We start from the raw sequence: 27,173 nt of genomic DNA on the forward strand, positions 1-27,173 counted from the left end.
TATATGGACTTCACATCTGGATGATACTCACACTTTTCACTATTTTTATTATAAGGACCTTTGCCTGGACCCTGTACAGAGCAGCACACAGCCTGACCCGACAGCTAGTCCTATATGATCACTATAGATAACCACATGCCCATGATTTGCCCCTTTTTTAGGTTTCTGTAGGTGTCACCACTGAGTCTACTTCACCTTATTGGCAAATATTGGCTGCAGTGTAATGTAAACGGCTGGAAACTCCATGTTCCAAAGGATGTGAGCTCCGAATGTCTGGAGGAGAAGGTGGGTGGAGGAGACACGCCTGATGGATAGATCAGGGCTGAGAAATGGAAGGGTCACCACATGCCCATCCACCATGGGGTCACCTGAAGATAGGACAGAGAGAGGATGGGGTCACACGATGGACAAAAAAGATGAAATCTCAGCCCACATTATATGTACACAACACATCAGCTGTCAATCTGAGCACTCAGGTACCTGATGATCTGAGTGTGGCCGACGTCTTGTAGACAGTTATGGTGATGGCTCGGAGGCAGGTGACAGACTCTTGACTGCTGCAGTCTTCATTATTCCCAGAGATGAGGAGTTTTCCATCCACATAATCCTACAAGAAATGAAGAGAATCAACATGGGAAGGCTGTCCACACAACATGCTCTACATAGGTGACCTTTTTTTTTTTTTTTTTCTTTTTAAATTTTTATTTTCAACATATAAAAATACAAGTGAACATGAACAGGATAATCAATAGTAGAGCAAAAAAGCAAGAAAAAGTGCTCACGCATTTAGTACACAGTTCTCATTTCATATACAAAACATCTATAACCCCAACCTATCCCTCCCCCCCCTCCCCCCCCTCCCCTGGTTGTCTTGGTGGTTTCTATAGAGAGTTTGATTTCATGATCCCATATCGGGGATTTGGGTTTTCCAATTTTTAGACTCTTCCTGCCTTTCATACAGTCAATTTTCCTATTTCATTTTCTTGCAGACATATTCATATCTCTGCACCCTCTCACATAACTTCTTCCACTCTTCAATATTTGGTGGTTTATCCGCCCCCCACTCCCTGGCCACAACAACCCGCGCCAGCATTAGACCCTTTTCCCATTTACTTTCACTTTTTCTATCCAAACCAGCTTCCTTAATGTAGCCCAGCACCGCTATCGAGATCTCCAATGGCACACTGCACCCAGTTACCCCAGTGAGCTCCTGGAATACCTGGGCCCAGTAAACCTGCATTCGAGGACAGTGCCAGATCACATGAATGAAATCTGCATTGTACATTCTACACTTCCAACATCTAGAGTCGTTTGTTTTATACATCCTGCTCACCACCCAGGGAGTTATATAGGTTCGATGGAGGATAAAAAACTGTATCAACCGGAAATTACTCGATATAGTACACCTCTTTATACTTTTATAAATAAAGCCCCAGTCCAAAGTCTCAGACTTCACTTCCTGTGCCCATTTACTCTCACTTTTAAATTTAACCACCCCACCTAACCCCCTCTTAATTTTTTTATATATCTGTGAAATTGATATTTTAGTCCCATTACGATAATAACAGAATTCTATAAATTCTGAATATTTTGTGCTTAAATATTTTTTATTTTTAGTTAACTCAAATGCATGTTTTAATCGATAATATCTAAATCGTGTAAGGGTGTCTACCTTTATGCTAGGCCCAATTTCTTCTAGTGTCTTCATCTTTCCTTCCACCTCAATCTGTGAAATAAACTTTATACCGTTTCTTTCCCAAAATAAATAATCATCTAACCTCTGAAACTCAACTAAGTGTATATTTCCCCATATAGGGGTAATCCTTGATGAGTGATTTATACCCAGTAATTTCTTAACTTTAACCCATATTAAGTATATCATTTTACTAATTGGGCACCTCCTGCCCTTTATTTTTAACATCCCTGTTTCTAAAACACTAACCATGTTATACTGTGTACCTTCACTCTTATCCAGCAGAAAACATCGCAGTCTGTCATCTTCCGTCATTAGCCATTGCAGCTGGGAAGCATAATAGTAGCCACGAAAGCATGGAACGGACAAACCACCATCTTCTTCATCTAACCACAGATATTTTTGTTTCAACCTTACCCTTTTTCTCCCCCATATGAGATCATTTATCAATCCCTCCAATGCATTAAAAAAACGATCGTCTATCCATACAGGGCAAGAGGAAAGCACATATAGAATCTGTGGTAACAAAACCATCTTAACAATAGCAATTCGATCAGCCTGACGAATCAATAACCTTTGCCAAGTGCTTATTTTGTTTTTAACCTTTTTAATCAGTGGGGTGATATTAAATTCTATATACTTCTATATACATGCCTAGAGATATGAGAAGATTCCCAGGATTAAGACTCATCACCTGAACCAGGATGTATTCACACGAGCCATGGAAGGAAAACCTCCTGCGATCGAAGGTTACATAGTGCGCATCTCCCACCATGGAGCACTCAGCTGCACATCTGTCCTGAGAACACCGCCATCGTCCACCACCGCATGTGCTGCGAAGAGAAAGTCAACAAGATGGTCACCACGGAACAAGCCAATGCCCAGAGACACAAGACATGGATGGCCAGGGAAGATCTCACCATTGGTTACACCTCTGCTTAATGACTGCTCCCGCAGAGTATCTCTGTCTTCTGTGGTAACATGGACAGTCCTCCTCCCTCACACACCGTCCATCCTCAAGGTACAGGCCGGCCGGGCACTCACAGCCACTGACACACTCCTCACGGCACTGACCGTCATCATAGCTTCCCACTGAGGCGCAGCTGGCCGGGCAGGCGGACACACAGTCTGAGTACTGCTTGCCCAGAAGACATTCCTTCTCTGGAGAAGAATGGACCATAAGAAAGCCTCCCACAAAGTAACAGAGAGACATGATGCTCATCACTGGGACTCACCACAGAAGCCAGCCTTGCGCCAAGTGATGGTGATCTTCTGCTGAGAACATTCCCGGGCATAGCTGGCAAATGTTGGACACACGGAGGAGGTCTTGTTCTGTCCCGTGTTGTGACAATAGGTGTACAAACATGTGTCATAGAACCCACTGGGGTCCACCTAGATGTAGGAGATGACATAGTGAGGACCACCACTCGGACCAGACGGGAACATTCATTGTGTTGGGCATCAGTGCTGGGAAACTCCCAAAAATGTCAGATTTATGGGGTCTATTGGCCAGTATGCCCATCAGTGCCCCCAGCCTTACCTTGTGGTGACAGTGACTGAAGGGGGCGCTTAAGAGCTTTCTACATGTAACCTCTGCCTCCATCTTGAGGGCGTCTCGTCCAGGAAGATCACAGCTGTGACCCAACTCAGGAACGTCAGAACACGTGTGCTGCACCGAACACAAGGTCCCAGAAGTCAGGAATGCATGAGATTATAATGACTCCCATCATTCATACACCACTTTATTCATACAGCACACCCATCATTCATACAACGTATCACATAATTCATACAACACTCTGTAATTCATACAACTCCCATCATTCATACAACACATCAGGATCATTCATACACCTCCCCATCATTCATAAAAAACATCAAATCATTCATACAACCCCCATTGTTCATACAACCCCCATTGTTCATACAACGTATCACATCATTTATACAACACCTCCCTGTCACACACACAGGGGGGGGGGGGGTAGGGACCACTGAGCTCAACCCTTACCCCTGTCCCTGCCTACTTGCCTCGCAAACCCTAGTGACAAGGGACAACTGGTCGACAAACCCTTAGCTCGGATAGTGCAGGGAAGACAAACAACACATAACAGAAAGGTCAAACAAGCCGCGTCAAAACCAGGAGAGCAGAAAAGGTATCGGAGGAGCAAGCAGAGAATCGTCAGGACAAGCCGAAGTCAAACCAGGAGAGCACGCCAAGACCAGAGGATGAGACGGACGGGAAATCGGAAGCCAAGCAGGAACAAACAAACCAGGTGAGTAACATGCAGGAAGGACCTCAATAACAGGCAGTCTGTGGCCAGCAGATTCCCCGTTTAAATAGTGCACTAGTGGAGTCATGTGACGTGGCCAGCGTCACATGACTCTTGAGTTCCAATGCAGCCCATACAGGCGAGCGCCGAGTGATCAACTTGGCACTCAGCCCCAGTGTGGTTCCCACGGGTACGGGCGCCTCGGCTGTGCCCGTCTCCTGGAACCACGCACAGAGCGCATCATGACACTCCCACAGAACACCCCTTACAATACATCCAACACCACCCATCATTGATATAGCATATCACATCATTCATACAGTGTCCTCCATCATTCCATCATACATACAAAACCCTTATCATTCAAAAATAACCCATCATTCCTATAACTCCTGCCATCATTCCCCTCATTCATACAATATCACCATCATACATATGCCTTCCATCACTGATACACCTCCCATCATTCCTACTACTTCTCCTACCAACACTCCCATGATTCATACACATCATGTCATTCCTATAACACTTCCATCATTCATACGTCTCCCATCACTTATACACTCATACAACTTCTCCCACCATTCACACAACACTCCCATCATTGATATACCTCACGTCATACATACAACACCTTACATCATTCCTACAACTCCTCCCATCATTCCTAAAACCCCTCCCATCATTCACACTACACCCCCTGAAGATCTGGATATTCCATACGCACCCTAGTGCCGATGTCCTGGACCTTCCAGGAATTCCCAAATCCAGCAGCATTCAGAGACACGGCACCTCCAGCCTGGGTGAAGTCATCTGGAGCAGAAGGAATGTTAGTAAGGGTCTCCTGAACTTGTCCTCAGACAGTTCCATGAAGTGAAGGTCCCAGCTTCACCCCTGCAAGCCCCGGAACATTCCCCATGGACACCTACCTTCTGTGTGCTCATTGTAAGTGCCACATAGGCCATTAGTTCTTCCCTGAAGGTCGGAGTTCACGGTCACATAAATGTTGTTGCCTCCATCAAACTTCACCCTGACTCCCAGACCACTCTCTATGAAGACGAAATCTCCGAGCCAGAGGATGCTGATACCTAACGCACAGGGCAATTTGTGAGGGCAATGAGACCACAAATAATGATTGATCCCCAAAGCCTTCATATCCCTCATCTCCCACATCCAAAATGACTGATTCACTGCATCCCCAAAACGAGATACCCAAGGGTCCAACAAGCCCTCAAAAACAAGATCATTAGTGCTCATGGGACAACAAGTGCAACATGTGCAAAGCAGAGTGTCATCTCCCCCATTTTTCCCATCCATGATTCCACATTAACAAAATGATGGACAGGATCCAGAATGACTCAGAGAAGTGGCCAACATCAACAATATCCATCAACAATACTAAGATCCATCAATATCAACAAGATCCATAAACAATGCTAAGATCCAACTTCAAAACGATCCATAAACAATGCTAAGATCAATCAATATCAATAAGATCCATCAACAATGCTAAGATATATCAATAAGATCCATCAACAATGCTAGGATCCAACTTCAAAATGATCCATCAATAATACTAAGATCCATCAAAATCAATAAGATCCATCAACAATGCTAAGATATATCAATAAGATCCATCAACAATGCTAGGATCCAACTTAAAAATGATCCATCAATAATACTAAGATCCATCAAAATCAATATGATGCAACTACATCAATAAAATTCAAAGACAACAATAAAATCAATCAATATCAATAAGATCAATCAACGGCAATACAATCTGTCAGTAGCAATATGATCCATCAACATCAATAATATTCATCAATATCAATCAGATCTATCAACAGCAATAAAATATATCAAGAAGCTGGATCTAGATCAATAAGGTCCATTGATAGCAATTAGATTAATTTACATCGATAAGATTCATAGACAGAAATAATATCCACCAGCAAAACTAAGACCCATCAACATCAATAAGATTCATCAACAGCAATAAGACCCATCACCATACAGAAGATCCATCAACAGTAATATTATCTACCAATAGCAATATAATCCATCAATGGCAATAAGATCCATCAACAATTTTATCTATCAATATTAAGGAAGATCCATTAAAAGTAATCAGATCAGTCAAAAGCAATGAAATCCATCTATGATATTAAGATCTATCAACATTAAAAACTCCCATCTACATCAATAAGATCCATTAACATTAATCATTAAAACCCATCTAAATTCGTAAAATCCAACATCAATAAAGATTCATCAACAGCAATAAGATCCAACAACATCAATAAGGTTATTAACATCAAGAAGATCCATCAACATAAATTAGATCCATCCATTAGAACCGTTAAAGGTTTCTGTCTGGTTTCTGGTGGCAAACATTAGTCCAATGTCCGACAGGAATCCCTGGACACCGCAATATAGCGTGCCGGGGCCCCCAAACACCTCCAGACCATATATCACATATATCAACTCACCATTTTGGAGATGGGGGTCTTCATATGGTACAACGACATCATTCACCATGACCGACCGGCCCTTCACCACCACCTGGTCCAACCCAAAGATCATCTTAAGAACCTGGAGGCACAAGGAGCAGTAAATGAGAAGCTACATACGCTAGGTGCATGTAGGTATTATAACCATGTATGTCACCCACAGCAGCACAGAGGAGGCACTGGACCACTGGTGGATAAGGGAATGAGTGGGGACCTTCCTACCTTGGGGCAGAGTCTAGCTGTAGTGCAGGGTTCTCCAGAGACAAGCACGGCCCAGTTGGCATCAGTGGAGGACGCCAGGTTATACATGCAATCTCCATGGAAGTTATAATGCTTCCCATCAAACGTCCGGTAGTGGAAGCCGCCCCACGTCACACAGGTGGCGAAGAGTCGGTGCTTATGTACAGACCCCCCGATCAGGGCGGTGGAGAGATATGGACTCATCAGGAAAGGGGATGGCAGATCTGCTGAGGAGACACAGTCACAAACACATCTACAGTGAGACCCAGGGGATAGTCAGTAATTATACAGGAAACTCCACCCACTGCGCTCTGTAACTCCACCCCAAATACCCTATTGTCACTGCCCTTCCCTGATGGTGCTGGTTCTACCAGCCCCGACCCTTGTTATGACATCAACCAGTATTATATACAGTGCTGAGAAAAAATATGACCTTCTGCCCGCTGTGTCTGTTATTGTAAAGTTTTCACACTGAAATTTATGACATTTCAGTATAATATGTACTGGGTTTAGGTCCTGTCATCTGTACTGGGTTCAGGTCCTGTCATCTGTACTGGGTTCAGGTCCTGTCATCTGTACTGGGTTCAGGTCCTCTCATCTGTTCTGGGTTCAGGTCCTGTCATCTGTACTGGGTTCAGGTCCTGTCATCTGTACTGGGTTCAGGTCCTGTCATCTGTTCTGGGTTCAGGTCCTGTCATCTGTACTGGGTTCAGGTCCTGTCATCTGTTCTGGGTTCAGGTCCTCTCATCTGTACTGGGTTCAGGTCCTGTCATCTGTACTGGGTTCAGGTCCTCTCATCTATTCTGGGTTCAGGTCCTGTCATCTGTACTGGGTTCAGGTCCTGTCATCTGTACTGGGCTCAGCTCCAGTCATCTGTACCGGGTTCAGGTCCTGCCATCTGTTCTGGGCTCAGTTACAGTCATCTGTACTGGGTTCAGGTCCTGTCATCTGTACTGGGCTCAGCTTCAGTCATTCAGTCATCTGTACTGGGTTCAGGTCCTGACATCTGTACAGGGTTCAGGTCCTGTCATCTGTACTGGGTTCAGGTCCTCTCATCTGTTCTGGGTTCAGGTCCTGACATCTGTACTGGGTTCAGGTCCTCTCATCTGTACCGGGCTCAGCTCCAGTCATCTGTACTGGGTTCAGGTCCTGTCATCTGTACTGGGTTCAGGTCCTGTCATCTGTACTGGGTTCAGGTCCTGTCATCTGTACTGGGTTCAGGTCCTGTCATCTGTACTGGGTTCAGGTCCTGTCATCTGTACTGGGTTCAGGTCCTGTCATCTGTACTGGGTTCAGGTCCTATCATCTTTACTGGGTTCAGGTCCTGTCATCTGTGCTGGTTTCAGGTCCTGTCATCTGTACTGGGTTCAGGTCCTGTCATCTGTACTGGGTTCAGGTCCTGTCATCTGTTCTGGGTTCAGGTCCTGTCATCTGTACTGGGTTCAGGTCCTGTCATCTGTACTGGGTTCAGGTCCTGTCATCTGTACTGGGTTCAGGTCCTGACATCTGTACTGGGTTCAGGTCCTATCATCTTTACTGGGTTCAGGTCCTGTCATCTGTACTGGATTCAGGTTCGGTCAACTGTACTGGGTTCAGGTCCTGTCATCTGTACTGGGTTCAGGTCCTGTCATCTGTACTGGGTTCAGGTCCTGTCATCTACACTAGGTTCAGGTTCTGTCATGTGTTCTGGGTTCAGGTCCTGTTATCTGTCCTGGGTTCAGGTCCTGTCATCTGTACTGGCTTCAGGTCCTGTCATCTGTACTGGCTTCAGGTCCTGTCATCTACACTAGGTTCAGGTCCTGTCATGTGTTCTGGGTTCAGGTCATGTTATCTGTACTGGGTTCAGGTCCTGTCATCTACACTAGGTTCAGGTCTTGTCATCTGTACTGGGTTCAGGTCCTGTCATCTACACTAGGCTCAGGTCCTGTCATGTGTTCTGGGTTCAGGTCCTGTTATCTGTCCTGGGTTCAGGTCCTCTCATCATCTGTTCTAGGTTCAGGTCCTGTCATCTGTACTGGCTTCAGGTCTTCTCATCTGTACTGGGCTCAGGTCCTGTCATCTGTGCTGGGTTCAGGTCCGGTCATCTGTGCTGGGTTCAGGTCCGGTCATCTGTACTGAGTTCAGGTCCTGTCATCTGTACTGGGTTCAGGTCCTGTCATCTGTACTGGGCTCAGCACTGGTCATCTGTACTGGGTTCAGGTCCTGTCATCTGTACTGGGTTCAGGTCCTGTCATCTATACTGGGTTCAGGTCCTGACATCTGTACAGGGTTCAGGTCTTGACATCTGTACTGGTTGCTGGTCCTGTCATCTGTGCTGGGTTCAGGTCCGGTCATCTGTACTGGGTTCAGGTCCAGTCATCTGTACTGGATTCAGGTCCTGTCATCTGTACTGGGTTCAGGTCCTGTCATCTGTACTGGGTTCAGGTCCTGTCATCTACACTAGTTTCAGGTCCTATCATCTGTACTGGGTTCAGGTCCTGTCATGTGTCCTGGGTTCAGGTCCTGTTATCATCTGTTCTAGGTTCAGGTCCTGTCATCTGTACTGGGTTCAGGTCTTCTCATCTGTACTGGGCTCAGGTCCTGTCATTTGTGCTGGGCTCAGGTCCTGTCATCTGTTCCGTGTTTAGGTCCTGTCATATCTTCTGGATTCATGCCCTGTTGTCTGTCCCTAAGGTTCAAATCCTGTCATTTATACTGGGTTCAGGTCTTGACACCTTTACCAGGGTCAGGACCCGTCATCTGTATTAGTGTCAGGTCCTGTGATTTGTACCAGGACTCAGGTCCTGTCAATTGTACTGGGTTCAAGTCCATGCTGTGACTCCGGAAACGTCCTACTGAGTATCTTTGGTCTCATGGCTCAGTAAACAGTGACAGGAGTGAGCGTGCGCTCAGGAAGCACTTACAGCATATGCTCTCGTTTTTGACCTGGGAGTTGATAGCATTGCCCCTGAATGATGTCTCAGGTTCCCTGTAGCTACTATCACATTCTGTACACAGATCAGGAGGAACCTCGAGAGGGAGAATGCTCTTCCACCATCACTAATAACAAAAGGTTGAATAGCTATGTGACAGGTTTAAGATCATCCTTACCGGTAGGTGATGCATAGGAACAGCTAAAGCACAGCTCGGAGGTGATGTTCTTCCAGCTGTGGCCCCAGGGGTGAAGGCAGCACTCCTCCATACTCATGAGGGTCACATTTTGATGGTTCCTGATATCCTGACAGTTCCAGGTGGAGAAGCACTGCCCCAAGAATCCAACTCCTAACAGCAGAAAAAAAGATCAACAGAAGAAAAAGTCCTGTGAACAAGGCAGACATAGCAGAGCTGGAGAGGGTCCGGAGGAGGGCAACTAAAGTAATAGCTGGAATGGGGCAACTACAGGACCCTGAAAGATTATCAAAATTAGGGTTATTCACTTCAGAAAAAAGACGACTGAGGGGAGATCTAATTAATATGTATAAATATATCAGGGGTCAGTACAGAGATCTATCCCATCATCTATTCATTCCCAGGACTGTGACGAGGGGACATCCTCTGCGTCTGGAGGAAAGAAGGTTTGTACACAAACATAGAAGAGGATTCTTTACGGTAAGAGCAGTGAGACTATGGACTCTATACTGTAAGAGCAGTGAGACTATGGACTCTATACTGTAAGAGCAGCGAGACTATGGACTCTATACTGTAAGAGCAGTGAGACTATGGACTCTATACTGTAAGAGCAGTGAGACTATGGACTCTTTACTGTAAGAGCAGTGAGACTATGGACTCTATACTGTAAGAGCAGTGAGACTATGGACTCTTTACTGTAAGGGCAGTGAGACTATGGACTCTATACTGTAAGAGCAGTGAGACTATGGACTCTTTACTGTAAGAGCAGTGAGACTATGGACTCTTTACTGTAAGAGCAGTGAGATTATGGACTCTATACTGTAAGAGCAGTGAGACTATGGACTCTTTACGGTAAGAGCAGTGAGACTATGGACTCTTTACGGTAAGAGCAGTGAGACTATGGACTCTATACTGTAAGAGCAGTGAGACTATGGACTCTATACTGTAAGAGCAGTGAGGCTATGGACTCTTTACTGTAAGAGCAGTGAGACTATGGACTCTATACTGTAAGAGCAGTGAGATTATGGACTCTTTACGGTAAGAGCAGTGAGACTATGGACTCTTTACGGTAAGAGCAGTGAGACTATGGACTCTATACTGTAAGAGCAGTGAGACTATGGACTCTATACTGTAAGAGCAGTGAGATTATGGGCTCTTTACTGTAAGAGCAGTGAGACTGTGGACTCTATACTGTAAGAGCAGTGAGACTATGGACTCTTTACGGTAAGAGCAGTGAGACTATGGACTCTTTACGGTAAGAGCAGTGAGACTATGGACTCTATACTGTAAGAGCAGTGAGACTATGGACTCTATACTGTAAGAGCAGTGAGGCTATGGACTCTTTACTGTAAGAGCAGTGAGACTATGGACTCTATACTGTAAGAGCAGTGAGACTATGGACTCTATACTGTAAGAGCAGTGAGACTATGGACTCTTTACGGTAAGAGCAGTGAGACTATGGACTCTATACTGTAAGAGCAGTGAGACTATGGACTCTGTACTGTAAGAGCAGTGAGACTATGGACTCTGTACTGTAAGAGCAGTGAGACTATGGACTCTTTACGGTAAGAGCAGTGAGACTATGGACTCTATACTGTAAGAGCAGTGAGACTGTGGACTCTATACTGTAAGAGCAGTGAGACTATGGACTCTATACTGTAAGAGCAGTGAGACTATGGACTCTTTACTGTAAGAGCAGTGAGACTATGGACTCTATACTGTAAGAGCAGTGAGACTATGGGCTCTTTACGGTAAGAGCAGTGAGACTATGGAGCTCTCTGGCTGAGGAGGTGGTGATGGTGAGTACAATAAAGGAGTTCAGGAGGGGCCTGGATGTATTTCTGGAGCGTAATAATATTACAGGCTATAGCTATTAGAGAGGGGTCGTTGATCCAGGGAGTTATTCTGATGCCTGATTGGAGTCGGGAAGGAATTTTTTATTCCCCTAAAGTGGGGAAACTTGGCTTCTACCTCACAGTTTTTTTTCCTTCCTCTGGATCAACTTGCAGGATGACAGGCCAAACTGGATGGACAGAGGGCTTTTTTCGGCCTCATGTTCTATGTTACTATGTTACACTGAGCATCCAGAACCTAGCAAATGACATTGAGCGCTCAGTAACTCAGTAACAAGCATCAATCACAGAGTATCTGGGAAACCAGCAACCAGCATGAATGAAGCATCAAGCAACCACGAATGAGTGACCTGCACCGATCAACTAGCATTGAGCATCCAGCAGGGGCGTAACTACCATGCGACTGCTATGAGGCCCAGGGCAAGAGGGGGCCCGGTCTTAGTTGGATTCATCACCTCTTCTACTGTAGGTGAAAACTTGGTCAGGACTTTACCCTCTAAAGGAACAACTTTTAGCAAATGAGGCAGTGAAAAATGTCCCAAGGGTCATGAAAAGGGGTCTAGAAACCTTCTGTCCTGTGAGGGGGTCTGGTTCGATCCTTGCTATGGGGCCCTTACTTCTCTATGTACGCCACTGGCACCAAGCATTTACCACTAAGTGTCCAGTACTGAGACATTGGCACAAATCAACCAGCTCCAAGCGTCCAGGACCCAGAGATTGGCACCAATCAACCAGCAATCTGCATCGAGCACCAAGCAACTAGAACAAAGTGTCCTGCACCAAGTATCCAGCTCTGAGCATCTAGTAATGACCGTTCTGCACCAAGCCCAGGGACTGTGTGACATTATGTGATTACGTACCTTGTGTGCAGTCCTCACCCGTCCAGCCCTCGCAGCACGCCCTTATTGTCTGGTTCCGAACAGTTGGTCTGGTGTACTGTGGCCTGGATGAGGGATGAGAGCGAGCGAATGTTATTGATGCATAAACACACATAAGTAGTGTATGGGGAAGAGGATACACGGTATATACACAAGACATCTCATCATGTGTCCTGCCAATGCTAGACATGTGGTCAAACACTACCACCCCAGACCTAGACATGTGGCCATACACTACTACCCCAGACCTAGACATGTGGCCATACACTTCCACCCCAAACCTAGACATGTAGCCATACACTACTACCCCAGACCTAGACATGTGACCATACACTACCACCCCAGACCTAGACATGTGGTCATACACTACCACCCCAGACCTAGACATGTGGTCAAACACTACCACCCCAGACCTAGACATGTGGCCATACACTACTACCCCAGACCTAGACATGTGGTCATACACTACCACCCCAGACCTAGACATGTGGCCATACACTACTACCCCAGACCTAGACATGTGGCCATACACTACTACCCCAGACCTAGACATGTGGTCATACACTACCACCCCAGACCTAGACATGTGGTCAAACACTACCACCCCAGACCTAGACATGTGGTCAAACACTACTACCTCAGACCTAGACATGTGGCCATACACTACTACCTCAGACCTAGACATGTGGTCATACACTACTACCCCAGACCTAGACATGTGGTCATACACTACTACCCCAGACCTAGACATGTGGTTATACACTACTACCCCAGACCTAGACATGTGGCCATACACTACCACCCCAGACCTAGACATGTGGTCATACACTACTACCCCAGACCTAGACATGTGGTCATACACTACTACCCCAGACCTAGACATGTGGTCATACACTACCACCCCAGACCTAGACATGTGGTCATACACTACCACCCCAGACCTAGACATGTGGTCATACACTACCACCCCAGACCTAGACATGTGGTCATACACTACCACCCCAGACCTAGACATGTGGTCATACACTACTACCCCAGACCTAGACATGTGGTCATACACTACTACCCCAGACCTAGACATGTGGTCATACACTACCACCCCAGACCTAGACATGTGGTCAAACACTACCACCCCAGACCTAGACATGTGGTCATACACTACTACCCCAGACCTAGACATGTGGTCATACACTACTACCCCAGACCTAGACATGTGGCCATACACTACTACCCCAGACCTAGACATGTGGCCATACACTACCACCTCAGACCTAGACATGTGGTCATACACTACCACCCCAGACCTAGACATGTGGTCAAACACTACCACCCCAGACCTAGACATGTGGTCATACACTACTACCCCAGACCTAGACATGTGGTCATACACTACCACCCCAGACCTAGACATGTGGTCATATACTACCACCCCAGACCTAGACATGTGACCATACACTACCACCCCAGACCTAGACATGTGGCCATACACTACCACCTCAGACCTAGACATGTGGTCATACACTACCACCCCAGACCTAGACATGTGGACATACACTACCACCCCAAACCTAGACATGTGGTCATACACTACCACCCCAGACCTAGACATGTGGTCATACACAACCACCCCAGACCTAGACATGTGGTCATACACTACTACCCCAGACCTAGACATGTGGTCATACACTACTATCCCAGACCTAGACATGTGGTCATACACTACTACCCCAGACCTAGACATGTGGCCATACACTACTACCTCAGACCTAGACATGTGGCCATACACTACCACCCCAGACCTAGACATGTGGTCATACACTACTACCCCAGACCTAGAGATGTGGTCATACACTACCACCCCAGACCTAGACATGTGGCCATACACTACTACCCCAGACCTAGACATGTGGACATACACTACCACCTCAGACCTAGACATGTGGCCATACACTACTTCCCCAGACCTAGACATGTAGCCATACACTACCACCCCAGACCTAGACATGTGGTCATACACTACTACCCCAGACCTAGACATGTGGTCATACACTACTATCCCAGACCTAGACATGTGACTATACACTACCACCTCAGACCTAGACATGTGGTCAAACACTACCACCCCAGACCTAGACATGTGGTCATACACTACCACCCCAGACCTAGACATGTGACTATACACTACTACCTCAGACCTAGACATGTGGCCATACACTACCACCCCAGACCTAGACATATGACTATACACTACTACCTCAGACCTAGACATGTGACTATACACTACTACTTCAGACCTAGACATGTGGACATACACTACTTCACCAGACCTAGACATGTGGCCATACACTACTACCCCAGACCTAGACATGTGGCCATACACTACCACCTCAGACCTAGACATGTGGTCATACACTACTACCCCAGACCTAGACATGTGGTCATACACTACTATCCCAGACCTAGACATGTGACTATACACTACCACCTCAGACCTAGACATGTGGTCAAACACTACCACCCCAGACCTAGACATGTGGTCATACACTACCACCCCAGACCTAGACATGTGACTATACACTACTACCTCAGACCTAGACATGTGGCCATACACTACCACCCCAGACCTAGACATATGACTATACACTACTACCTCAGACCTAGACATGTGACTATACACTACTACCTCAGACCTAGACATGTGGACATACACTACTTCACCAGACCTAGACATGTGGCCATACACTACTACCCCAGACCTAGACATGTGGTCATATACTACTACCCCAGACCTAGACATGTGGTCATACACTATCACCCCAGACCTAGACATGTGGCCATACACTACTACCTCAGACCTAGACATGTGGCCATACACTACCACCCCAGACCTAGACATGTGGCCATACACTACCACCCCAGACCTAGACATGTGGCCATACACTACCACCTCAGACCTAGACATGTGGCCATACACTACTACCCCAGACCTAGACATGTGGTCATACACTACCACCCCAGACCTAGACATGTGGTCATAGACTACTACCCCAGACCTAGACATGTGGCCATACACTACCAACTCAGACCTAGACATGTGGCCATACACTACCACCCCAGACCTAGACAAGTGGCCATACACTACTACCCCAGACCTAGACATGTGGTCATATACTACTACCCCAGACCTAGACATGTGGTCATAAACTACTACCTCAGACCTAGACATGTGGCCATACACTACTACCCCAGACCTAGACATGTGGCCATACACTACCACCCCAGACCTAGACATGTGGCCATACACTACCACCCCAGACCTAGACATGTGGCCATACACTACCACCCCAGACCTAGACATGTGGCCATACACTACTACCCCAGACCTAGACATGTGGTCATATACTACTACCCCAGACCTAGACATGTGGCCATACACTACCACCTCAGACCTAGACATGTGGCCATACACTACCACCCCAGACCTAGACATGTGGCCATACACTACTACCCCAGACCTAGACATGTGGTCATATACTACTACCCCAGACCTAGACATGTGGTCATACACTACTACCTCAGACCAAGACATGTGGCCATACACTACTACCCCAGACCTAGACATGTGGCCATACACTACCACCCCAGACCTAGACATGTGGCCATACACTACTACCCCAGACCTAGACATGTGGTCATACACTACCACCCTAGACCTAGACATGTGGCCATACACTACCACCCCAGACCTAGACATGTGGTCATAGACTACTACCCCAGACCTAGACATGTGGCCATACACTACCACCTCAGGCCTAGACATGTGGCCATACACTACCACCCCAGACCTAGACATGTGGCCATACACTACCACCCCAGACCTAGACATGTGGCCATACACTACTACCCCAGACCTAGACATGTGGCCATACACTACCACCCTAGACCTAGACATGTGGCCATACACTACCACCCCAGACCTAGACATGTGGTCATAGACTACTACCCCAGACCTAGACATGTGGCCATACACTACCACCTCAGGCCTAGACATGTGGCCATACACTACCACCCCAGACCTAGACCTGTGGTCATACACTACTACCCCAGACCTAGACATGTGGCCATACACTACCACCTCAGACCTAGACATGTGGCCATACACTACCACCCCAGACCTAGACATGTGGCCATACACTACCACCCCAGACCTATACATGTGGCCATACACTACTACCCCAGACCTAGGACATGTGGTCATACACTAACACCCCCAGACCTAGACATGTGGCCATACCACTACCACCCCCAGACCTAGACATGTGGCCATACACTACCACCCAGACCTAGACATGTGGCCATACACTACCACCCAGACCTATACATGTGGTCATAGACTACTACCCAGACCTAGACATGTGGCCATACACTACCACCCCAGACCTAGACATGTGGCCATACACTACCACCCCAGACATGTGGCCATACACTACTACCCCAGACCTAGACATGTGGCCATACACTACCACCCCAGACCTAGACATGTGGTCATAGACTACTACCCCAGACCTAGACATGTGGTCATACACTACCACCCCAGACCTAGACATGTGGCCATACACTACCACCCCAGACCTAGACATGTGGCCATACACTACCACCCCAGACCTAGACATGTGGCCATACACTACCACCCCAGACCTAGACATGTGGCCATACACTACCACCCCAGACCTAGACATGTGGTCATAGACTACTACCCCAGACCTAGACATGTGGCCATACACTACTACCCCAGACCTAGACATGTGGCCATACACTACCACCCCAGACCTAGACATGTGGTCATACACTACCACCCTAGACCTAGACATGTGGCCATACACTACCACCCCAGACCTAGACATGTGGTCATAGACTACTACCCCAGACCTAGACATGTGGCCATACACTACCACCTCAGGCCTAGACATGTGGTCATACACTACCACCCCAGACCTAGACATGTGACCATACACTACTATCCCAGACCTAGACATGTGGCCATACACTACCACCTCAGACCTAGACATGTGGCCATACACTACCACCCCAGACCTAGACATGTTGTCATACACTACCACCCCAGACCTAGACATGTGGCCATACACTACCACCTCAGGCCTAGACATGTGGTCATACACTACCACCCCAGACCTAGACATGTGACCATACACTACTATCCCAGACCTAGACATGTGGCCATACACTACCACCTCAGACCTAGACATGTGGCCATACACTACCACCTCAGACCTAGACATGTGGCCATACACTACTTCCCCAGACCTAGACATGTAGCCAAACACTACCACCTCAGACCTAGACATGTGGTCATACACTACTACCCCAGACCTAGACATGTGGTCATACACTACCACCCCAGACCTAGACATGTGACCATACACTACTACCCCAGACCTAGACATGTGACCATACACTACCACCCCAGACCTAGACATGTGACCATATGCCCACAGATCAGTCCTTCTTCACACTCTGCCCCCTGGATGAAGATCGCTCTTGACTTCTCCTTCAGGAGAGATTAATAGTGTGAATACAGGATCATAATTTATCTTTAATCTTATATGAAAACTTTTCAACCTGCCAGCGGCCGGGATCCCGATCCTGGTACCTGAGGAACTTGACCATGCCCTAAAAAGTCATCCAGTCGCTGGTGCTCAGGTGACATCTTCCTGTTATTATGTGTCATGCATTCACTTCATGTCGGTGTACACTGACGCAGCACATAGACTTACAGAACCTCCTGACATGTGATCAGCTAGAACATATAGACATTACACAGGGGAGAGGACCTGGAAATGACTGACCTGTATATAAAGCACATGCCGGCTCCGCCATATTGCAGCCTCATCTTCTCCTGGTCCAGTCTCCATCCTTCCATGTTGTACTGATAGAGGCTGGAACATGGCACCTCCTGCTCCCTCCGGGGGGTGACGACCTCGTCCCCCATCGTCTGCACTGTCCGTTCACACCAGCGCCTGCCAGACAGTCACCGGATGGAAAGTCATTTACTGACGCATCCACATATCCTACAATCATGCTCACAGGTGCATATCCATCGGGCAAGCATACGGAGAACTAACACACGTCTGATCACAAATGTGCGCAAAGAGCTTCTATCTCTTCATTTCTAGTGGGTTTAATACAACTTTAGTTTAGAATGATCCCCATTTCTCCGTTCTGCTGTTTGCATGTGAAATGTTGTGCAGCCACATATCATCTATGGTCTCTTCAGTGCAACATCTCAAGTGCAACTCTAAGTGCAACGACCGCATTATACCAGACTGTAATATTCTGGATATGGAATCCACTTTGTCATCACTGCCTACTGACCTCCCCCCGATCCTCTCCAGGTATGTCCGCAGCCAGCTTCTCCAGAGTTTTAGGATCTACCTCTCTGGTGCAGACATCACCTGCTACCCAGAGTCCCGCAATGACTATCCTCTATATCCTCCTTCTGCTTCTCTCGCTTTCAAAAACGTAAAGGCTATGTGCACCTGTGGAGTCAATTTTTCTATGATTGCATTCAACTTATTTTTGGCTAAAATTGCATATTTTTTATTTGGCCTTTATTTAAAATTTGGAGCCATTCAGTCACAAAGGGTTAACTGTTGTCCTATCTGTGTGACTGGTGCTTTCCCTTCGTGCAGGTCATCAACTACCCATAAACACACTGTCATCAGTGAGATCCGATCTGAGCGGTAATGTCGGAGAGCAGAGATAAGGAGTCCGTCTGCGCCTCAGGTGACGGACCTGCAATAACGGATGAGGAAGCCCCCGGAGTAGGGCGCTGAGTATCAGAGAAAGGAGATGAGATCCACACTTTGTCGCATCATTCTAACCGACATCGTGCCGATAACCCATCAGCTTGGAGGGCAGGGGACCTCAGATACAAATGTCAGGAGAAGAATCCAGGATGCTTCATGAGTTTGGGTCACCGGCACCTTCTGGATTCTGTAGTGGTGCCGGTGGTAGGTCTACACGACGGGTCGCTGCCGGCGGTTTTACCAGCACCACGACGCGTCCTGCAGCCTCCCACCGACCCCTGACAACATAATGACAGCGGTCACAGCAGCCGTACACTAGGGGCTCACTTTAGGATTTTGGTTTATTTATTTATTTTTGGTGTAACAGAGTTTGTCGCCGTTTCGTGCAGTTCCCTTTCTACTCCGTTATAGAAATCGCAAGGTCTGAATGAGACACCGAGCAATAAAAAGTGAGTGGACGACCACGATATACGCCCTGCGCAGCACAAGAGGAGGACGCAAAAGGGTCCCTTCTAGTCACCCACTCTCCGTAGGGAGGTGCAGACAAAAACTAAGGAGGATAAACAAGTAGGTAATAAACTGCACAAATCACAAGGAGTGAACAATACATTACTATACACATTACTATACACATTACTATATACATTACTATAACATTACTATACATTACTATCACCTTATACACATTACTATATACTTACTATATACATTACTATACACATTACTATATACATTACTATACATTACTATACACATTAATAACTTACTATATACATTCTATACACATTACTATCATACATTACTATATACATTACTATACACATTACTATATACATTACTATATACATTACTATCCATTACATACATTACTATATACATTACTATACCACATTACTATATACATTACTATAGACATTACTATACACATTACTATATACATTACTATTAACATTACTATACACATTACTATAGACCATTACTATATACAGTACTATAGACATTACTATAGACATTACTATATACATTACATATACATTACTATAGACATTACTATAGACATACTATATACATTACTATAGACATTACTATAGACATTACTATATACATTACTATAGACATTACTATATACATTACTATAGACATTACTATAGACATTACTATATCATTACTAGACATTACTATAGACATTACTATAGACATTACTATAGACATTACTATATACATTACTATAGACATTACTATAGACATTACTATATACATTACTATTGACATACTAGAGACATTACTATAGACATTATATACATTACTATATAAACTATATACATTACTATAGACATTACTATGACATTACTATATACATTACTATAGACATTACTATAGACATTACTATATACATTACTATAGACATTACTATAGACATTACATAATCCATTACTATATCCATTACTATAGACATTACTATAGACATTACTATATACTTACTATTACATTACTATAGACATTAATTTACATTACTATAGACATTACTATATCATTACTATAGACATTACTATAGACATTACTATAGCATTACTATATCTAATACTAATACATTATAGACATTACTATAGACATTACTATATACATTACTATAGACATACTATACATTACTATAGACATTACTATATACATTCTATAGACATTACTCTATACATTATTTACTATATACATTACTATAGACATTACTATATACATTACTATATACATTCTATATACATTACTATATACATTGCTATAGACATTGCTATATACATTACTATAGACATTACTATATACATTACTATGACATTACTATAGACATTACTAGACATTATATACATACTATACATTACTATAGACATACTATAGACATTACTATAGAATACTATATAAATTACTATAGACATTACTATATACATTACTATAGACATTACTATATACATTACCTATAGACATTACTATAGACATTACTATATACATTACTATAGACATTACTGATAGACATTACTATAGACATTACTAGACATTACTATATACCTTATATAGACATTACTATAGACATTACTATAGACATTACTATATACATTACTATAGACATTACTATATACATTACTATAGACATTACTATAGACATTACTATAGACATTACTATAGACATTACTATATCCATTACTATAGACATTACTATAGACATTACTATAGACATTACTATATACATTACTATATACATTACTATAGACATTGCTATATACATACTATAGGACATTACTATAGACATTACTATAGACATTACTATAGACATTACTATATATAATACTATAGACATTACTATAGACATATATACATTACTATAGACATTACTATATACATTACTATAGACATTACTATATACATTACTATAGACATTGGATATATCATTACTATAGACATTACTATATACATTACTATAGACATTACTATAGACATTACTATAGACATTACTATAGACATTACTATATACATTACTATAGACATTACTATAGACATTACTATAGACATTACTATAGACATTACTATATACATTACTATAGACATTACTATAGACATTACTATATACATTACTATAGACATTACTATAGACATTACTATAGACATTACTATAGACATTACTATAGACATTACTATAGACATTACTATATACATTACTATAGACATTACTATAGTACATTACTAGAGACAATTACTATAGACATATACTACTATATACATTATACATATAGACATTACTATATACATTACTATATACAGTACATTACGATTACATTACTATAGGACATTACTATAGACATTACTATATACTTACTATAGACTATACATATAATACATTACTATAGACATTACTATAGACATTACTATATACATTACTATAGACATTACTATAGACATACTATACATTACTATAGACATTACTATAGACATTACTATATACATTACTATAGACATTACTATAGACATTACTATATACATTACTATAGACATTACTATATCCATTACTATATACATTACTATAGACATTACTATAGACATTACTATAGACATTACTATATACATTACTATAGACATTACTATATACATTACTATAGACATTACTATAGACATTACTATAGACATTACTATATATAATACTATATACATTACTATAGACATTACTATATACATTACTATAGACATTACTATAGACATTACTATAGACATTACTATATACATTACTATAGACATTACTATATACATTACTATAGACATTACTATATACATTACTATAGACATTACTATATACATTACTATAGACATTGCTATAGACATTACTATAGACATTACTATAGACATTACTATATCCATTACTATAGACATTACTATAGACATTACTATATACATTACTATAGACATTACTATAGACATTACTATATACATTACTATATACATTACTATAGACATTACTATATACATTACTATAGACATTACTATAGACATTACTATATACATTACTATAGACATTACTATATACATTACTATAGACATTGCTATAGACATTACTATAGACATTACTATATACATTACTATAGACATTACTAGTGATACTCAATCGATTTCTGGGGCCCCTCTGCCTAACGGAAGGATCTTCAATCTCTCGGATCCCGAGCGGGAGGCCATGAGGGGTTATTTCTGGGAGAATGTTTCCAAAGGTTTTATTCACCCCTCAAAGTCTCCAGTCGGATTTTGTGTCTGAGAAAGATTAGGGCCGTGCATTGACCATCATGACCTCAATGAGATCACTATTAGGGATCAGCGTCCTCTTCCTCTCATCCCCGACTCGTACAACCAGCTTATTGGGGCCAAGATCTTTACTGAATTAGATATTAAGGGGCCACAACCTCATCCGTATCAAGTCAGGTGATGAATGGAGGACAGCCTTGAACACACCCGAAGGTATTTTGAGTACTTAGTGATGCCTTTTGGACTTTGCAATGCCCCGGCCGTCTTTCAAGCTTTAGTTAATGACCAGGGATATTTTGGGATTATTCCTCATTGTGTACATTGATCACATTCTGCTATTTTCTAAAGATGTTCAGTCCCACAGGGACCACGTGTGTACGGTTCTCAACAGGCTCAGGGATAACTTCCTGTATGTGACTCTACCCAAGTGTTCTTTTGAGGTAGAGGAGATCGGGTTCCTTGGGGTGATTTTGTCACTCGCTGGATTTTGGATGGATCCCGCCAAGGTGCAGGCGATACGGGATGTAGCTGGCCAGCTAAGACCTGTCCGAGGTGGCTACTATAGCTGATATGTGTATACAGCTAAGACCTGTCCGAGGTGGCTACTATAGCTGATATGTGTATACAGCTAAGACCTGTCCGAGGTGGCTACTATAGCTGATGTGTATACAGCCAGACCTGTCCGAGGTGGCTACTATAGCTGATATGTGTATACAGCTAAGACCTGTCCGAGGTGGCTACTATAGCTGATGTGTATACAGCTAAGACCTGTCCGAGGTGGCTAGTATAGCCTTATATGTGTATACAGCTAAGACCTGTCCGAGGTGGCTACTATAGCTGATATGTGTATACAGCCAGACCTGTCCGAGGTGGCTACTATAGCTGATATGTGTATACAGCTAAGACCTGTCCGAGGTGGCTACTATAGCTGATATGTGTATACAGCCAGACCTGTCCGAGGTGGCTACTATAGCTGATATGTGTATACAGCTAAGACCTGTCCGAGGTGGCTACTATAGCTGATATGTGTATACAGCTAAGACCTGTCCGAGGTGGCTACTATAGCTGATGTGTGTATACAGCCAGACCTGTCCGAGGTGGCTACTATAGCTGATGTGTATACAGCTAAGACCTGTCCGAGGTGGCTACTATAGCTGATATGTGTATACAGCTAAGACCTGTCCTAGGTGGCTACTATAGCTGATATGTGTATACAGCTAAGACCTGTCCGAGGTTGCTACTATAGCTTATATGTTTATACAGCTAAGACCTGTCCGAGGTGGCTACTATAGCTGATATGTGTATACAGCTAAGACCTGTCCGAGGTGGCTACTATAGCTGATGTGTATACAGCTAAGACCTGTCCGAGGTGGCTACTATAGCTGATATGTGTATACAGCTAAGACCTGTCCGAGGTGGCTACTATAGCTGATATGTGTATACAGCTAAGACCTGTCCGAGGTGGCTACTATAGCTGATATGTGTATACAGCTAAGACCTGTCCGAGGTGGCTACTATAGCTGATATGTGTATACAGCTAAGACCTGTCCTAGGTGGCTACTATAGCTGATATGTGTATACAGCTAAGACCTGTCCGAGGTGGCTACTATAGCTGATATGTGTATACAGCTAAGACCTGTCCCGAGGTGGCTACTATAGCTGATATGTGTATACAGCTAAGACCTGTCCGAGGTGGCTACTATAGCTGATGTGTGTATACAGCCAGACCTGTCCGAGGTGGCTACTATAGCTGATGTGTATACAGCTAAGACCTGTCCGAGGTGGCTACTATAGCTGATATGTGTACAGCTAAGACCTGTCCGAGGTGGCTACTATAGCTGATATGTGTATACAGCTAAGACCTGTCCGAGGTGGCTACTATAGCTGATATGTGTATACAGCTAAGACCTGTCCGAGGTTGCTACTATAGCTGATATGTGTATACAGCTAAGACCTGTCCGAGGTGGCTACTATAGCTGATATGTTGTATACAGCTAAGACCTGTCCGAGGTGGCTACTATAGCTGATATGTGTATACAGCTAAGACCTGTCCGAGGTGGCTACTATAGCTGATATGTGTATACAGCTAAGACCTGTCCGAGGTGGCTACTATAGCTGATATGTGTATACAGCTAAGACCTGTCCGAGGTGGCTACTATAGCTGATATGTGTATACAGCTAAGACCTGTCCGAGGTGGCTACTATAGCTGATATGTGTATACAGCTAAGACCTGTCCGAGGTGGCTACTATAGCTGATGTGTATACAGCTAAGACCTGTCCGAGGTGGCTACTATAGCTGATATGTGTATACAGCTAAGACCTGTCCTAGGTGGCTACTATAGCTGATATGTGTATACAGCTAAGACCTGTCCGAGGTTGCTACTATAGCTTATATGTTTATACAGCTAAGACCTGTCCGAGGTGGCTACTATAGCTGATATGTGTATACAGCTAAGACCTGTCCTAGGTGGCTACTATAGCTGATATGTGTATACAGCTAAGACCTGTCCGAGGTGGCTACTATAGCTGATATGTGTATACAGCTAAGACCTGTCCTAGGTGGCTACTATAGCTGATGTGTATACAGCTAAGACCTGTCCGAGGTGGCTACTATAGCTGATGTGTATACAGCTAAGACCTGTCCTAGGTGGCTACTATAGCTGATATGTGTATACAGCTAAGACCTGTCCGAGGTGGCTACTATAGCTGATATGTGTATACAGCTAAGACCTGTCCGAGGTGGCTACTATAGCTGATATGTGTATACAGCCAGACCTGTCCTAGGTGGCTACTATAGCTGATATGTGTATACAGCTAAGACCTGTCCGAGGTGGCTACTATAGCTGATATGTGTATACAGCCAGACCTGTCCGAGGTGGCTACTATAGCTGATATGTGTATACAGCTAAGACCTGTCCGAGGTGGCTACTATAGCTGATATGTGTATACAGCTAAGACCTGTCCGAGGTGGCTACTATAGCTTATATGTTTATACAGCTAAGACCTGTCCGAGGTGGCTACTATAGCTGATATGTGTATACAGCCAGACCTGTCCGAGGTGGCTACTATAGCTGATATGTGTGTACAGCTAAGACCTGTCCGAGGTGGCTACTATAGCTTATATGTTTATACAGCTAAGACCTGTCCGAGGTGGCTACTATAGCTGATATGTGTATACAGCTAAGACCTGTCCGAGGTGGCTACTATAGCTTATATGTTTATACAGCCAGACCTGTCCGAGGTGGCTAGTATAGCTTATATGTGTATACATCCAGACCTGTCCGAGGTGGCTACTATAGCTGATATGTGTATACAGCTAAGACCTGTCCGAGGTGGCTAGTATAGCCTTATATGTGTATACAGCCAGACCTGTCCGAGGTGGCTACTATAGCTGATATGTGTATACAGCTAAGACCTGTCCGAGGTGGCTACTATAGCTGATATGTGTATACAGCTAAGACCTGTCCGAGGTGGCTACTATAGCTGATATTGTATACAGCTAGACCTTCCGAGGGTGGCTACTATAGCTGATATGTGTATACAGCTAAGACCTGTCCGAGGTGGCTACTATAGCTGATATGTGTATACAGCTAAGACCTGTCCGAGGTGGCTACTATAGCTGATATGTGTATACAGCTAAGACCTGTCCTAGGTGGCTACTATAGCTGATATGTGTATACAGCTAAGACCTGTCCGAGGTGGCTACTATAGCCTGATATGTGTATACAGCTAAGACCTGTCCGAGGTGGCTACTATAGCTGATATGTGTATACAGCTAAGACCTGTCCGAGGTGGCTACTATAGCTGATATGTGTATACAGCCAGACCTGTCCGAGGTGGCTACTATAGCTGATATGTGTATACAGCTAAGACCTGTCCGAGGTGGCTACTATAGCTGATATGTGTATACAGCTAAGACCTGTCCGAGGTGGCTACTATAGCTGATATGTGTATACAGCTAAGACCTGTCCTAGGTGGCTACTATAGCTGATATGTGTATACAGCCAGACCTGTCC

At 44.2% G+C, this 27,173-nt stretch overlaps 1 protein-coding gene across 1 annotated transcript in view; it reads right to left on the minus strand.

The window, feature by feature from the left end:
• Positions 1-27,173, minus strand: part of LOC122926348 (SCO-spondin-like) — a 199,474-nt gene that overhangs the window by 164,960 nt on the left and 7,341 nt on the right. Inside the window, 13 exon segments of the mRNA XM_044277723.1 lie at positions 196-368; positions 481-607; positions 2,388-2,526; positions 2,614-2,854; positions 2,929-3,085; positions 3,234-3,362; positions 4,694-4,779; positions 4,896-5,054; positions 6,459-6,561; positions 6,702-6,946; positions 9,810-9,980; positions 12,541-12,623; positions 18,426-18,596. Coding sequence (XP_044133658.1) covers positions 196-368; positions 481-607; positions 2,388-2,526; positions 2,614-2,854; positions 2,929-3,085; positions 3,234-3,362; positions 4,694-4,779; positions 4,896-5,054; positions 6,459-6,561; positions 6,702-6,946; positions 9,810-9,980; positions 12,541-12,623; positions 18,426-18,596 — 1,984 coding nt within the window.

This window comes from Bufo gargarizans, chromosome 2 (assembly GCF_014858855.1).
Source record: "Bufo gargarizans isolate SCDJY-AF-19 chromosome 2, ASM1485885v1, whole genome shotgun sequence".
NCBI lineage: Eukaryota > Metazoa > Chordata > Amphibia > Anura > Bufonidae > Bufo > Bufo gargarizans.